Genomic DNA, 14353 nt, shown 5'->3' with positions numbered 1-14353 from the left:
AGAACAAGTTTCTTTTAAAATGGCTGCTGAGTGTCCTGATTCTTTCAAAGGTTTCATTGTTTTTGGCATCTACATCAGCTGGTTTCTTCAGAAATCATTGTCAGATGGCGTGCAGTATTCTTGTAGAACCGCACGGCTCAGAAAGTAGCTCCAGCTGGAACAAATTTATGTTAATGCAGTTGTTTTAACATATTAGGACACACCACATCATCATCTGTCATCCGGCGAGCCGGTGACTTGATAAGATATCCTATCCCAGACCCACCGGTCAAGCATAGCTGCTCTGAGTTGATCTTCCTTCAACCCCGTCTCTTGCTCGAGGACCATTTTCAGAGTGGTACGTGGTCAACCGACTTTGCACTTCGCCTCAGGCTCCCACAAGAGAACTTGTGCGGCAGGTTGATCGTGATGAAACACATGGCCGCACAATGCCAGACGGCGTTTGGCGATTATGGTCGAGAGGCGTGGTAGGGAACCGTACAGGCGGTCGTTTGTCCAATGGTCCTGCCAGCTGACGTTGACCACTCTGCGGAGCATGCGGGTGTACGTGCCATCCAAGGATTGCTCTTGTGCTCTCGTTAGAGACCAAGACTCGGATCCGTAGAGAAGAATGGATTCAACTGAGGCCTTGAACACTCTGACCTTTGTGTCTCTAGACAGCGGGGCAGCCCATACCTTGATTAGAGAATTTAGGGCGCCCCAGGCTTTAGCCTTTCTGGAGTTGATGTCATGAGCAGTGTTCATCCAACTGCCAAGGTATTTGAAGTCGTCCACCTTCTCGATAGTAGAGTTGTCAAGCGCATGGAGAGATTGGTCCATTTGCATCCATTTGGTTTTGCTTGCGTTCAACTGAAGGCCAACTGATTTAGCAGCCAGTTCTACTCGGTGGAGAAGATCCTCGCCTGAATTCACAGAGTCCTCGAGAAGAGCAATGTCATCAGCGAAGTCGAGATCGGATAGATGGACAGCAGGGTGGCGAGAACTTCTGCGGCATTTAAGAGTGAGCCCATCATCCACACGAAGGGCTAAACGCAAGGCGTAATCAAGAACAATGATGAAGAGCAGAGGAGCTAGGGGGTCTCCTTGAAGGACGCCCGAGTTGATAGAAAACTCCTCAGTTACACCGTCAGGAGTTATAACCACGGCAGTGTTATCGATATACATTGTCCTGATTGCCTCGACCATGCTAGGGGGGACGCCATATGCTTGTAGAATGGAAAACATTGTGTCCACACCACATAATGTATGAAAACAATAACAAATCATTGTGATATATGTAGAATGATGCAGTTATATGAAAATGATCCACTTCAGGGTGGTAATGGCACGATGTGAAGCATCACACCACCCCGGTGTGGGTTATTTTCTGATAAACAGCATGGTGATTCAATTATCTTAAAGCAGATTGTTTTGGATTTTTGTGAAACCGAGGGCAACAGCACCATTAATGGTCATAAAAAAGCACAGAGATGGTATAAAGAAGTGACACAGTCTGTAGATCTGATCTCCATTTGGGTTGATATCACTCATATACTCCTTCTCTCTCTCTCTCTCTCTCTCTCTCTCTGTAGGAATGATGGTGGATTTGGGTGGATTTCGGTCGCTGCCGTGCTACGTGGCCTGCTCTCAGGTGCTGGGCGTGGTGTGTGTTGTGCTCACGGGTGTGTGGATGGGTCACTACCACGGGGGCTACGCCTGGAACAGCTCGGAGCAGCAGTTTAACGTGCACCCGCTCTGCATGGTCATCGGCCTCGTCTTCCTCTACGGAGATGGTGAGACGGCAGATACAGTGCCAACGCTAACACTGTGACTCAAAGCAAATTACATCAACAGAACGTCTAATTTACGTAAACTTTTTTTTTTTGCTAAGGCATTCATTTCACAAAAAGAGGCTTAGGCCATATTATTTACTGGATTAAGGATTAAAGGAGTGCAGATTGATTGATTTATTTTGCCCCAATTCCTGATTAGCGTGTGCAGGGAATCACATGGACACGAGACTCTGGTAAATCTGTGTCGTGAAAACGAGCACGTTCTGAAGTAAAATCGTGTGACAGGCAGCAAGAGCCAAAGTCCAACACCACTGACGGAGCTCTGAACTTACTGTAATAACAAGGAGCAGATCGATCAATCAGTCAATCATTCAAATAAATCAGTAAAAAAACAAATCAATAAAACAGTAAATTATTTAATAGTGAATGAATGAATGAAATTTAAATGTCACTCAGCACAATTATATATTGTCAGGACACAACAACTTTGTCTTTTTATTTATAAAACGTTTTATTTAAAATAGGATTAGTGTGTTTACTGTATGTAGTGTGCATTATTTTTATGTTTTATCCAGTGGAAATCTAAATATTAATATATCATGTTATAACTATATATAACACCATATATACGACAAACTATAAACATACCATCTATAATATTAATTAAAAGCGAGACGGCCTTTCGACTTCATAAAACCTGTGAAATTTAGTTCCCTCTGAAATGTGGTCATTGTGATATATGTTTATTTCTGTAATATCTCACAAAATATCAGCCCGTTCTGATATTGGGAAGTTATTTAATTTGAGGGGATTAAAGCAAATAATGTGCATGAAATCGTGCAGTCAAGCAGACAGAGGAAGTCCGTGTGCGCATGCGCAGGTTTACCTTCTTCTTTTGGGTTTTACGGCAGCTGGCATCCACAGTGTTGCATTACTGCCATCTACAGGTTTCCCTTTGAGCGTGCACTGACAGTTCCATCATTCTGTCGCTAAACGAACAGCTGATCACACCGAGGTGCTCGCTGAGCGCCGATATTTATTAGTTTGGTCCTGCGTTTCCTTTCCTTCGTATATACAGTGGTGCTTGAAAGTTTGTGAACCATTTAGAATTTTCTATATTTCTGCATAAATATGACCTAAAACATCATCAGATTTTCACACGAGTCCTAAAAGTAGATAAAGAGAACCCAGTTAAACAAATGAGACAAAAATATTATACTTGGTCATTTATTTATTGAGGAAAATGATCCAATATTACATATCTGTGAGTGGCAAAAGTATGTGAACCTTTGCTTTCAGTATCTGGTGTGACCCCCTTGTGCAGCAATAACTGCAAGTAAACGTTTGCGGTAACTGTTGATCAGTCCTGCACACCGGCTTGGAGGAATTTTAGCCCGTTCCTCCGTACAGAACAGCTTCAACTCTGGGATGTTGGTGGGTTTCCTCACATGAACTGCTCGCTTCAGGTCCTTCCACAACATTTCAATTGGATTAAGGTCAGGACTTTGACTTGGCCATTCTCATCTCATCTCATTATCTGTAGCCGCTTTATCCTTCTACAGGGTCGCAGGCAAGCTGGAGCCTATCCCAGCTGACTACGGGCGAAAGGCGGGGTACACCCTGGACAAGTCGCCAGGTCATCACAGGGCTGACACATAGACACAGACAACCATTCACACTCATATTCACACCTATGGTCAATTTAGAGTCACCAGTTAATCTAACCTGCATGTCTTTGGACTGTGGGGGAAACCGGAGCACCCGGAGGAAACCCACGCGGACACGGGGAGAACATGCAAACTCCACACAGAAAGGCCCTCGCCGGCCCCGGGGCTCGAACCCAGGACCTTCTTGCTGTGAGGCGACAGCGCTAACCACTACACCACCGTGCCGCCCTGACTTGGCCATTCCAAAACATTAACTTTATTCTTCTTTAACCATTCTTTGGTAGAACGACTTGTGTGCTTAGGGTCGTTGTCTTGCTGCATGACCCACCTTCTCTTGAGATTCAGTTCATGGACAGATGTCCTGACATTTTCCTTTAGAATTCACTGGCATAATTCAGAATTCATTGTTCCATCAATGATGGCAAGCCGTCCTGGCCCAGATGCAGCAAAACAGGCCCAAACCATGATACTACCACCACCATGTTTCACAGATGGGATAAGGTTCTTATGCTGGAATGCAGTGTTTTCCTTTCTCCAAACATAACGCTTCTCATTTAAACCAAAAAGATCTATTTTGGTCTCATTTGTCCACAAAACATTTTTCCAATAGACTTCTGACTTGTCCACATGATCTTCAGCAAACTGCAGATGAGCAGCAATGTTCCTTTTGGAGAGCAGTGGCTTTCTCCTTGCAACCCTGCCATGCACACCATTGTTGTTCAGTGTTCTCCTGATGGTGGACTCACTAACATTAATATTAGCCAATGTGAGAGAGGCCTTCAGTTGCTTAGAAGTTACCCTGGGGTCCTTTGTGACCTCGCCGACTATTGCATGCCTTGCTCTTGGAATGTTCTTTGTTGGTCGACCACTCCTGGGGAGGGTAACAATAGTCTTGAATTTCCTCCATTTGTACACAATCTGTCTGACTGTGGATTGGTGGAGTCCAAACTCTTTAGAGATGGTTTTGTAACCTTTTCCAGCCTGATGAGCATCAACAATGCTTTTTCTGAGGTCCTCAGAAATCTCCTTTGTTCGTGCCATGATACACTTCCACAAACATGTGTTGTGAAGATAAGACTTTAATAGATCGCTGTTCTTTAAATAAAACCAGGTGCCCGCTCACACCTGATTGTCATCCCATTGATTGAAAACACCTGACTCTAATTTCACCTTCAAATTAACTGCTAATCCTAGAGGTTCACATACATTTGCCACTCACAGATATGTAATATTGGATCATTTTCCTCAATAAATAAATGACCAAGTATAATATTTTTGTCTCATTTGTTTAACTGGGTTCTCTTTATCTACTTTTAGGACTTGTGTGAAAACCTGATGATGTTTTAGGTCATATTTATGCAGAAATATAGAAAATTCTAAAGGGTTCACAAACTTTCAAGCACCACTGTAACATCTTTTCTTCTCGCTTTCTTTCCGTTACTGTAGTCGCTCTTTCATGTTTCATTCGCACACTCACATCCTCCATTTTTCCGTCCTGTTTCAAATTTGTATCTCACAATGTCTTGCGCGAACGGGGAAAGCCCACCACATGATGCATGACATAGTATCTTGTATTGGGTCATGGTGAAGCAGGAAAAAATAGTGGCGAATTTAGGGCCATGTGGCTCTAAAGTCATTAATTGTTCTATTTTAAAAAAAGTAATAAAATTGGAAGCCTGTGATTCGAATTCAGTAGCTTTCGGTCATTAAACAGAAATAACTGGGTGTCGGGAAAATTCTTTTTATGGGCTACACTTGAAAAATCTGAAAGGCAGTGTAGCTTTAAAGGGCTATTAATCTGCTGTTACATTGCAGGACACGCTGCTTACTGAGCCGCAAAATACATCACTGGAAAAACTTTTCTTTTCTTCTTGATACAGAAGAGAAAATGTCAAAACTTCATTTCTTCATTAAACATCAATTGATGCTATGCTTCTCTTCCTTTCTTTTCCTTTTGTTTTCCTTTCCCTTTCCTTCCCTTATCTTTGCCTTTTCTTTTCTGCTATCCTTTCCCTTTATCTGCATTGTTTCTTTTCTTTTCATTTCATTTCCTCCTTTCTTCTTCTTCCTTCCACTCCCCTTTTCCTTTCATCCCATCATTATTTGTCCCCAGTCCTTGAAAACTGTTTAAAAATCTCGCTCCCTCACCCCGGATGGATAGTAACTGTATCACAGACTGTCTCTCTCAGAACTCTGAGCTCAGTGCCTCACTCTCTCACTGCGTTAATTGAGTTCTGCTCTGGATCCTGAAAAACTCAACAAGGCAATAAGGTCAGCTCTTTGGAAAGACCCAAAGGATTCTTTGGCCCTCGGTGGCACTGCCGTACTGAAAGGGCTGAGCTGGCTTACTGAACCACGAGTCTGGCTCCAGAAGCAGACTGAGGTGCTGCTGGGGATTTGCACGTGTTGGCTATGAGGCAGAAAACTGCTTAACGAGCAGGAGGTTTAAATCAGGACACTTTAATTCTGATGGAGATTTGAATCAAATCACTGCTCCACATCGTCCACTGTCGCTTTATTTCCTGTATCACTGGTGGGCTTTTCTTTGATTCTGTTATTCATAACAAAGTACTTTTGTGTAACGCTTATTCGGGGCGGGGCTTTCAAACGAGCTGGGTTTGTGACGCCAGTAAATGAGCGCGACGGTTTCAGACCAATCACGTCTCGGATCAGAGAATGACACTGAAACTTTATGTATATCCTGTAGCTACGTCAGCTACGGTTAGAGATAAACAGTGTCCTCTCTGGGGGGGAGGGGTAATAGGAGGACAGAGGATGGGAAGGAGCAGTAGCCTAGCCTAACAATAAGCAATACTGGACACTGTGCAATATACTGTAATGTGCAATATCTCTCCTGCTGGTGGGCAGCACGGTGGTGTAGTGGTTAGCGCTGTCGCCTCACAGCAAGAAGGTCCGGGTTCGAGCCCCGTGGCCGGCGAGGGCCTTTCTGTGTGGAGTTTGCATGTTCTCCCCGTGTCCGCGTGGGTTTCCTCCGGGTGCTCCGGTTTCCCCCACAGTCCAAAGACATGCAGGTTAGGTTAACTGGTGACTCTAAATTGAGCGTAGGTGTGAATGTGAGTGTGAATGGTTGTCTGTGTCTATGTGTCAGCCCTGTGATGACCTGGCGACTTGTCCAGGGTGTACCCCGCCTTTCGCCCGTAGTCAGCTGGGATAGGCTCCAGCTCGCCTGCGACCCTGTAGAACAGGATAAAGCAGCTAGAGATAATGAGATGGGATGAGATGATCTCTTTTGCTGCCCCCCTTCCTCTCTTCCCCATATCTTACTCTTTTCATACTTGTATATGTAAATACTTAATTTATTTTAATTTATCTAGAAGTTTTTCTCTATTTCTTTTTTCTGTTTATCTGTAATGATGCTGCTGGAATCTTAATTCCCCTGAGGGAACCTGCCCAAAGGGATCAATAAAGTTGTATCTAATCTAATCTAATCTAATCTAATCTAATCTAATCTAAACAAATTGTGGTTGTTATGGCAAGATTGTATTTTGACAGTGTATATTGGTTATTGTTTAATAAATCTATAAAAGAAAGACAAGAAAAGAAAAGTGGATTAGTTGAGCTGTAGACCCAGTCCTGTAGATCTGCCTGTTATCAGAAACAGACTTTGCAGCATTGTCTATGAATCCTGTAATTAGGATGTTTATTGTTTGGGCACGGGGCAGTAAATTGAACCCCTGGCAGAAACAGATGCGTTTTGTTCAGCTAATCTCTTCAGCTGTCCCTTGGACAATTTGATTAGGACACCAAATTGGAAAAGTCATTGTTCCATTAAAGGTTCAATCATTCCAGGGTAACATGGCTAAGAACAGACCCGAGGGCATCTGTGTATCCGAGAGACGTGTGTAACGTGTTCCTCTGCCAGGTGCCACTTGAGAATATTTGATTAGCACAGAACGAAATGCTAATTTGGCTTGAGTGGTCAAGAAAGACGACCCATAGATTTCACTCGGTTAGTAGTACTAAAGGGATACACCTCTATTTTCCAACCTCATCTCTGTCTACTCTATCTGTACTGGATATGTGGATTGATTAACACTGATAAAATATTTAATACCTTTTTTTTATCCTGTACTAATAAAATAAAACCTTTTACTGAAAACTCACTTAATGGAAGTCTAAGGGCAGTTGTTGTTGCATTATTCAGATAAAGCTCTACATCATTTTCATTGGTTCATTCAGAGATGGCACAGCTTTTCCAGAGTTTATTTTGAAGAAGAAAACGACGAGGAAGCCAAGCCAAGAAGCCTTTATTTGTCACATGTATAAACATCCCTGGAGGGACTATGTCTCTTGGCTGGCCTGGGAACGCCTCGGTGTTCTTCCCGAGAAGCTGGCCGACGTGTCTGGGGAGAGGGAAGTTTGGGCTTCCATGCTCAGACTGCTGCCTCTGCGACCCGGCCCCGGATAAGCGGAAGAAAATGAGATGAGATGAGATGAGAATCAAGCACAGACTGTAGCACAGTGAAATTTAACCTCTGCATTTAACCCCTCTGAAGCAGTGAACACACACATGCGCACACATACCCAGAGCAGTGGGCAGCTATGCTGCAGCCCCTAGGGAGCAGTTGGGGGTTAGGTGCTCTGCTCAAGGGCACTTCAGCCCAACCTCAGGCCATGGCTGCCCCATGTTAGCCTAACCTGCATGTCTTTGGACTGTGGGGGAAACCGGAGCACCTGGAGGAAACCCACATAGACACGGAAAGAACATGCAAACTCCACACAGTAAGGGCCCCGTCAGCCACTGGGCTTGAACCCAGAACCTTCTTGCTGTGAGGCAACAGTTCTAACCACTACACCACTGTGCCACCAGTACGTGTGACTCAGATGGCGTATGGACATGACAAAACCTTTAAAGTAACCGGGACTACTTTTTACTCAAGAGTTGAATAAACTGCATAAAAACAGCTTTGATCAGATTTTCTCTCACATCCAGCTCACCCCCACATCTTTATTGTTGCAGCTCTGAATTCATGACTCAGTCATATTTTAAAGGTTTATGAACAGAGTTCAACATCTGCCCTTAGACTTGCAGTCCAAGTGAGTTTGGAGTAACAGTTTTTAAAAAAAAATCTCAGTACAGGAAAATGGAGCGAGTTCTACTCGTGGTCGGGTCATACCAAAGACCATCATAAAAATGGTACCTACTGCCGTCTGGCAAGGCACGCTGCAATACAGATGTGAGTGGGGAGTCAAACTCTCATGGTTACCAGAGGACTAGACCCCCACTGTAACCCTAGCTGTATAGGTGAGAGGCCGAGGGCGATAGAAGCGGAGATTGGAGCCACTCAATGTGCCTTAAGGGCCTGGTTAGTACTGAGATGAGAGACTGATTGTGCCTGTGAAGACCAAGTCTTGGCACAGGAAGGATTTTGACTTTGACAGGAAAATGGAAAACATGTCCTAATTCCTGTAATCATAAACACTACAGATGTGTTGGTTAAAGAGCAGGCTGAAAAGCATTGAACTACTCCTTTAACAGAGGAAGGACATTTAATTTTCCAATGTTCACCAACATGATATGAATCTCACCCTGCTGCCATTTTGCTGTACTCTCTTATCACACTCATGGTAGGTGTGCTGGTGTACCGTGTGTTCAGAAATGAGAGTAAGCTTGCAGTGAAAATTCTCCATGCTCTGCTTCACATGATGGCCCTCATTATCAGTATTGTGGGTAAGTTCTGTCTGCATCTCTGTACACACACACAAACAAAATGGCCTTTGTCTGTTTGTCAAACACAACCTCTTTAGTTTACTTCAGTATACGTGTTCTAGTTCATGGTATTAATTCACCATTAAGACACTGAATTCACTGGTAGCGAAAGTGAACGCAGTTTAATGACGTTGTGTCTCTTATATCAGGTCTGGTGGCCGTGTTTGATGTCCACAATAAAGCTGGCTATCCGAACATGACCTCTCTGCATAGCTGGTGTGGCATGCTTACCTTCGTCTTCTTCTTCATGCAGGTGAGCCACACCTGGCCTCACCTACACCATCACACACCTGGCTCTCATGCTCACCTGCACCTCAACTATCCTAAAACCTGGCCTTTAAACCTTACATATACCTCAACTTCCCTACACTTGGGTCTTATCCCTTAACTACCCTATACCTGGCCATGCAATCCTTATGTATACCTGAACTACATCTCACCTGGCCTTTTCATCCCCACCTACCCCTCAACTACCATAAAACCTTGGTCTTATCCCATAACTACCCCATACTTGGCCATGCAGTCCTTATGTATACTTGAACTACCTGAACACCTGACCCCAATGGTCATCACCTACACCTCAACTACTTCACACCTGGCTTTGTAATTCTCACTCATACCTGAACTACCTCACACCTGGCCTTTTAAATCTCACCTCTGCCTAAACTACCTGACTGATTAATCCTCACCTACACCTGCGCTACTCCATGCCTGGACTTTATCATTTTCTACAACTAAACTGCTAAACTGGTCTTTCAGTTGACCTACACTGGAAGTACCCCACACCTGGCCTTTTAATCTGCACCTGAATTACCCTACATTTTGCTCTCATCCTCACTCAGACCTTAACGACCCCAGACCTGCTTTCTCTGTCTTTACCTACAGTTAAAATGGTCTTTCAGTTCTACTGAACTGCCCCACACCTGGCCTTTCTGTCCTTGCCTGTACTTGAACTACCCCATGCCTGGCCTTTCAGTCCTTGCCTACACCTAAACTACTGCATGTCTGGCCTTTCAGTCCTTGCCTATGCTTGAACTACGGTATGTATGGCCTTTCTAACCTTACCTATACTTGAACTACCCCATGCCTGGCCTTTCAGTCCTTGCCTACACTTGAACTACTACACGCCTGGCCTTTTTCAGTCCTTGCCTACACCTAAACTACCTCACGCCTGGCCTTTCAGTCCTTGCCTACACTTGAACAGCCCACACCTGGCCTCTCAAATCCTTGCCTATACCTGAACTGCCCCCGCCTGGCTTTTCAGTCCTTGCCTGCACCTCAGTTCTTGCCAAAATTTGAACTACCCCATGCCTGGCCTTTCAGTCCTTGCCTGCCCCATGCCTCACCTTTCAGTTCTTGCCAACATTTGAACTGCCCCATGCCTGGCCTTTCAGTCCTTACCTATACCTGAACTACCCCACATGTGGGTTTTCACTTGTCACCTCCACCTTAACTAGACCTTCATTACACCACACCTGGCATTTCAGTCATACACCTGAACACGTATTGCCGGCTTTCTTTGGAAAACACGGTTTACATTAAAACCAACATGCTGTAGTTCCAGTTCATTTTTCATCATTCTTATTTGATGAATGTTTGAATTCAGACTCTGATTTCCTTTGCAGTGGCTGCTGGGATTGGGCTTCTTCCTGTTTCCCTGGGCATCAACAGTGCTACGGAAATGGTATCTTCCACTGCATGTATTCTTTGGCCTGGTGCTCCTGGCCATGGCGGTTGGTTCTTCACTCATGGGCATATCTGAGAAAGCGATCTTCAGTCACCTGTGAGTACTTTGAGCAATTGTTTGTCCTTATGCTGCTCTTACAACAGAGATAAAAATTACCAAGTGTGTTTTATAAGAGGGCAAGCACTTAAATATGGAACGCAAAAGATGGATAAAAACCAATCGTGTGAGCAACGGACCATAGCTGGGTACCGTACGATGAATTAAATTTGTTGGAAACAGGGTTATTATTTGATGATCAGTTTATTCTACAGCAAGAATACCTTCTCTCCAGGCAGAATTCATAGTAATTTAGCGCCTTACACATTTTGCACTCATCCTGCTGCAACTATTGCAGATTTTGTTTATTCTCATTTAGATTGATTACAGGATTTGTATCCAGTCATTATTAGCTGCAGGCTTTATGACGCTGAAGAGCTTATGTAGAACAGCATGAGTCACCAGAGCCTGAAGAAAACTCCAGAAAATACACGATTGTGTCAAGAGCCTCTTGGCTGGAGGTTGTCAGGATGATGACTCACTCCCAAAAAGTGACTCACTGTGATTCATTGATTTGTGGATCGTCACTGACTGATATCAGGCACACAGTTTTACAGTGATACTAAAGCACTGACTAGCTTTTGGAAAAGAATTGAGTTAAAAAAAAAAACCCTCTCTGCAGGTATTTCATTGAGACAAACGTATTGCAGGTATTTCATTGAGACTTTTGTAGCTGGATCTTTTAGTCAATGTTTCAATTTTTCTGGAGTAATGAGGGAAAAAAATGTATCTGCTCTTGCATAAATAATTGGCACTCTTGCTGCTGGACAAGGAAAATAGATTACTGATTGTTGAACAAAGCAACAATATAGCTAAATCTATCTTGCATTGCTACCAGCTACATAGCTTACTATGCTGAAGCTACGTCTGTTATGGATACTTTGTTTTGAGTTTATGAATTAAAATGTCACCTTCATTTTCCTGCTAATCAGAAAATATCTCGATAAATAGTTTGTTGTGAATAATTTTATCATTATCTCTAGCCGCTTTATCCTGTTCTACAGGGTCGCAGGCAAGCTGGAGCCTATCCCAGCTGACTACGGGTGAAAGGCGGGGTACACCCTGGACAAGTCGCCAGGTCATCACAGGGCTGTGAATAATTTGATAACCTTGAATTGTTTCCTTGTTGTTTACAACAAATCCAACAAAGAAGCAGTTACATCTCTTGTGTATGCTGGAAAAAATATGTCAGATCACTACTTTGGTTAAGTTTAATGTTGTGGAACGTCCACAAAAAACAAGCTAGTTCCCATTTTCTCTTACGATAGCAGATGTCCTGCACCAACCTCTTTTTTTCTTTCTTTCTCTCTCTCTCTTTTCTTCTTCTTCTGGCTGCTCCCATTTGGGGTGGCACGGTGGTGTAGTGGTTAGCACTGTCACCTCACAGCAAGAAGGTTCTGGGTTTGAGCCCAGTGGCCAACGGGAAGCCTTTCTCTGTGGAGTTTGCATGTTCTCCCCATGTCTTCGTGGATTTCCTCTGGGTGCTCCAGTTTCCTCCAAAGTCCAAAGACATGCAGTTAGGTTAACGAGCTACTCGAAATTGCCCCCCAAGTGTGAATGTGTGAGTGTGCAGAAAGGAACTGGCCACCATACTGCTGCAATTCTGGCCAATTCAACCAAACATGGTTCTCCTCAAGCCCAGATTGGGTTTGGCTCCTATTAGGGGTTGCCACAGCGGATCTATTCTGCATATTTGATTCGGCATAGGTTTTACACCGGATGCCCTTCCTGATGCAACCCTCTCCAATCTATCTGGGCTTGGGACCGGCGCCAAGTATGCACTGGCTTGTATAACCCCAAGGGCTGGGTATTTTTACCTAACCTGTACGTCTTCTGAACTGTGGGAGGAAACTGGAGCACCTGGAGGAAACCCATGCAGACATGGGGAGAACATGCAAACTCCACACAGAAAGCCATGAGGTTCGAACCTGGAACCTTCTTCCTGTGAGGTGACCATGCTAACCAGTGCACCACCGTGCCACCCCTCTTTTTCTCTCTCTTAGAAATAAACAAAACAGCACAGCTCGTCAAAATGCAAAGCCTGAAATATCTCAACATGAAATATCTCTTAGACATAAATGGATTTTAAAAAATAAACAAATAAATGGAATTGGTGGCAAATTACTGTGGTATAAGAGCAACAAACCACTTTGGGACTTGCCGTGGGAGGAAATGAATCCACTTCTGGATGGTAACACTTCATCACACCACACAGTTGCTGATTACTTTCCTATAACAGCATGACACAATGTTTTATTCTTTACTTGGGAAATATAGTTAAAACAGAATAACAGCCAGGCAAAGATGGCAAAAAAAAAAAAAAAAAAAAAAAAAACAACCAACCAACCAACCAACCAAACAGTATTTGTCATGATGTCGGACCTTTTTAATGAGATCTCTGAAGGCTCTAATTGACCAAATGACCAGTGGAAATTGACCAGTGTTCAATTTCCAGTTACAGTGGTGCTTGAAAGTTTGGGAACCCTTTAGAATTTTCTATATTTCTGCATAAATATGACCTAAAACATCATCAGATTTTCACACAAGTCCTAAAAGTAGATAAAGAGAACCCAGTTAAACAAATGAGACAAAAATATTATACTTGGTCATTTATTTATTGAGGAAAATGATCCAATATTACATATCTGTGAGTGGCAAAAGTATGTGAACCTCTAGGATTAGCAGTTAATTTAAAGGTGAAATTAGAGTCAGGTGTTTTCAATCAATGGGATGACAATCTGATTCGGACTTCGGTTGATTCGGTTGATTAGGACTTGTGTGAAAATCTGATGATGTTTTAGGTCATATTCATGCAGAAATATAGAAAATTCTAAAGGGTTCACAAACTTTCAAGCACCACTGTACAGTCCAAAATTTTACTTGGGTAAAATGATGGCGTACAAATACTGAAGTGCTTCTCTGTTTGTGATATAGGCCAGAGTTTGGTTCTGAGGAGGTTCTGGTCAACATGCTCGGCCTGCTGCTGGTGTGTTTTGGGGTACTTGTGGGTTACGTGGTGACCAGAGAAGAGTTCAGACGACCGCCGAACCCTGAGGAAGAGGCTTTGTCTGTCCACTTCAACACACTGAGTGAGAACTCCAGGCCCAACACGCCTTAACACAGCTCCTCACCTGGTTTCATCTCCGGTCTCCTTATTCTGGTTTAAACACTCCTCACTTCCTGTGCGTGTATGTGTTCAGTAATAGAAAGCAGGGGCCATCATCGTGCCCGTACGGATGAATGTATCCATGGAAAAAGTTTTTGGATTAGAGTATGAAAAAAGAAGTCTTCTCAATCTCCATGTTTTGTATCAGAATTTCCTAACTTGTTAAAGATTAGATTTATTTAAAACTGCAGGATGTATGATTTTGCATTTCTACCCACTTTCTACCCTGCAAGT

The 14353-nt window shown here is 43.5% G+C and overlaps 1 protein-coding gene across 1 annotated transcript; it reads left to right on the top strand.

Annotated features, from left to right (window-relative positions):
- Positions 1–1576: 1576 nt before the first annotated feature.
- LOC132901036 (transmembrane ascorbate-dependent reductase CYB561) lies at positions 1577–14071 on the top strand. The gene is made up of 5 exons (XM_060943445.1): positions 1577–1772; positions 9033–9131; positions 9320–9423; positions 10796–10953; positions 13888–14071. Exons 1-5 carry the CDS (start codon positions 1577–1579, stop codon positions 14069–14071), a joined length of 741 nt encoding a protein of 246 aa, XP_060799428.1.
- Positions 14072–14353: the final 282 nt, after the last annotated feature.

Source organism: Neoarius graeffei, chromosome 16, assembly GCF_027579695.1.
Source record: "Neoarius graeffei isolate fNeoGra1 chromosome 16, fNeoGra1.pri, whole genome shotgun sequence".
Classification (NCBI taxonomy): domain Eukaryota; kingdom Metazoa; phylum Chordata; class Actinopteri; order Siluriformes; family Ariidae; genus Neoarius; species Neoarius graeffei.
The sequence above is the reverse complement of the archived record's forward strand: the minus strand, read 5'-3'. Positions and strand labels throughout refer to the sequence as shown.

What these genes read in the sequence shown, in the direction of transcription:
- LOC132901036 (XM_060943445.1), top strand. Translation starts at nt 1,577, where the DNA reads ATGGTGGATTTGGGTGGATTTCGGTCGCTGCCGTGCTACGTGGCCTGC. An exon ending in CGTCTTCCTCTACGGAGATG is followed by an intron (nt 1,773 to 9,032) that starts GTGAGACGGCAG and finishes CACTCATGGTAG; the next exon opens with GTGTGCTGGTGTACCGTGTG. An exon ending in AAAGCGATCTTCAGTCACCT is followed by an intron (nt 10,954 to 13,887) that starts GTGAGTACTTTG and finishes TTTGTGATATAG; the next exon opens with GCCAGAGTTTGGTTCTGAGG.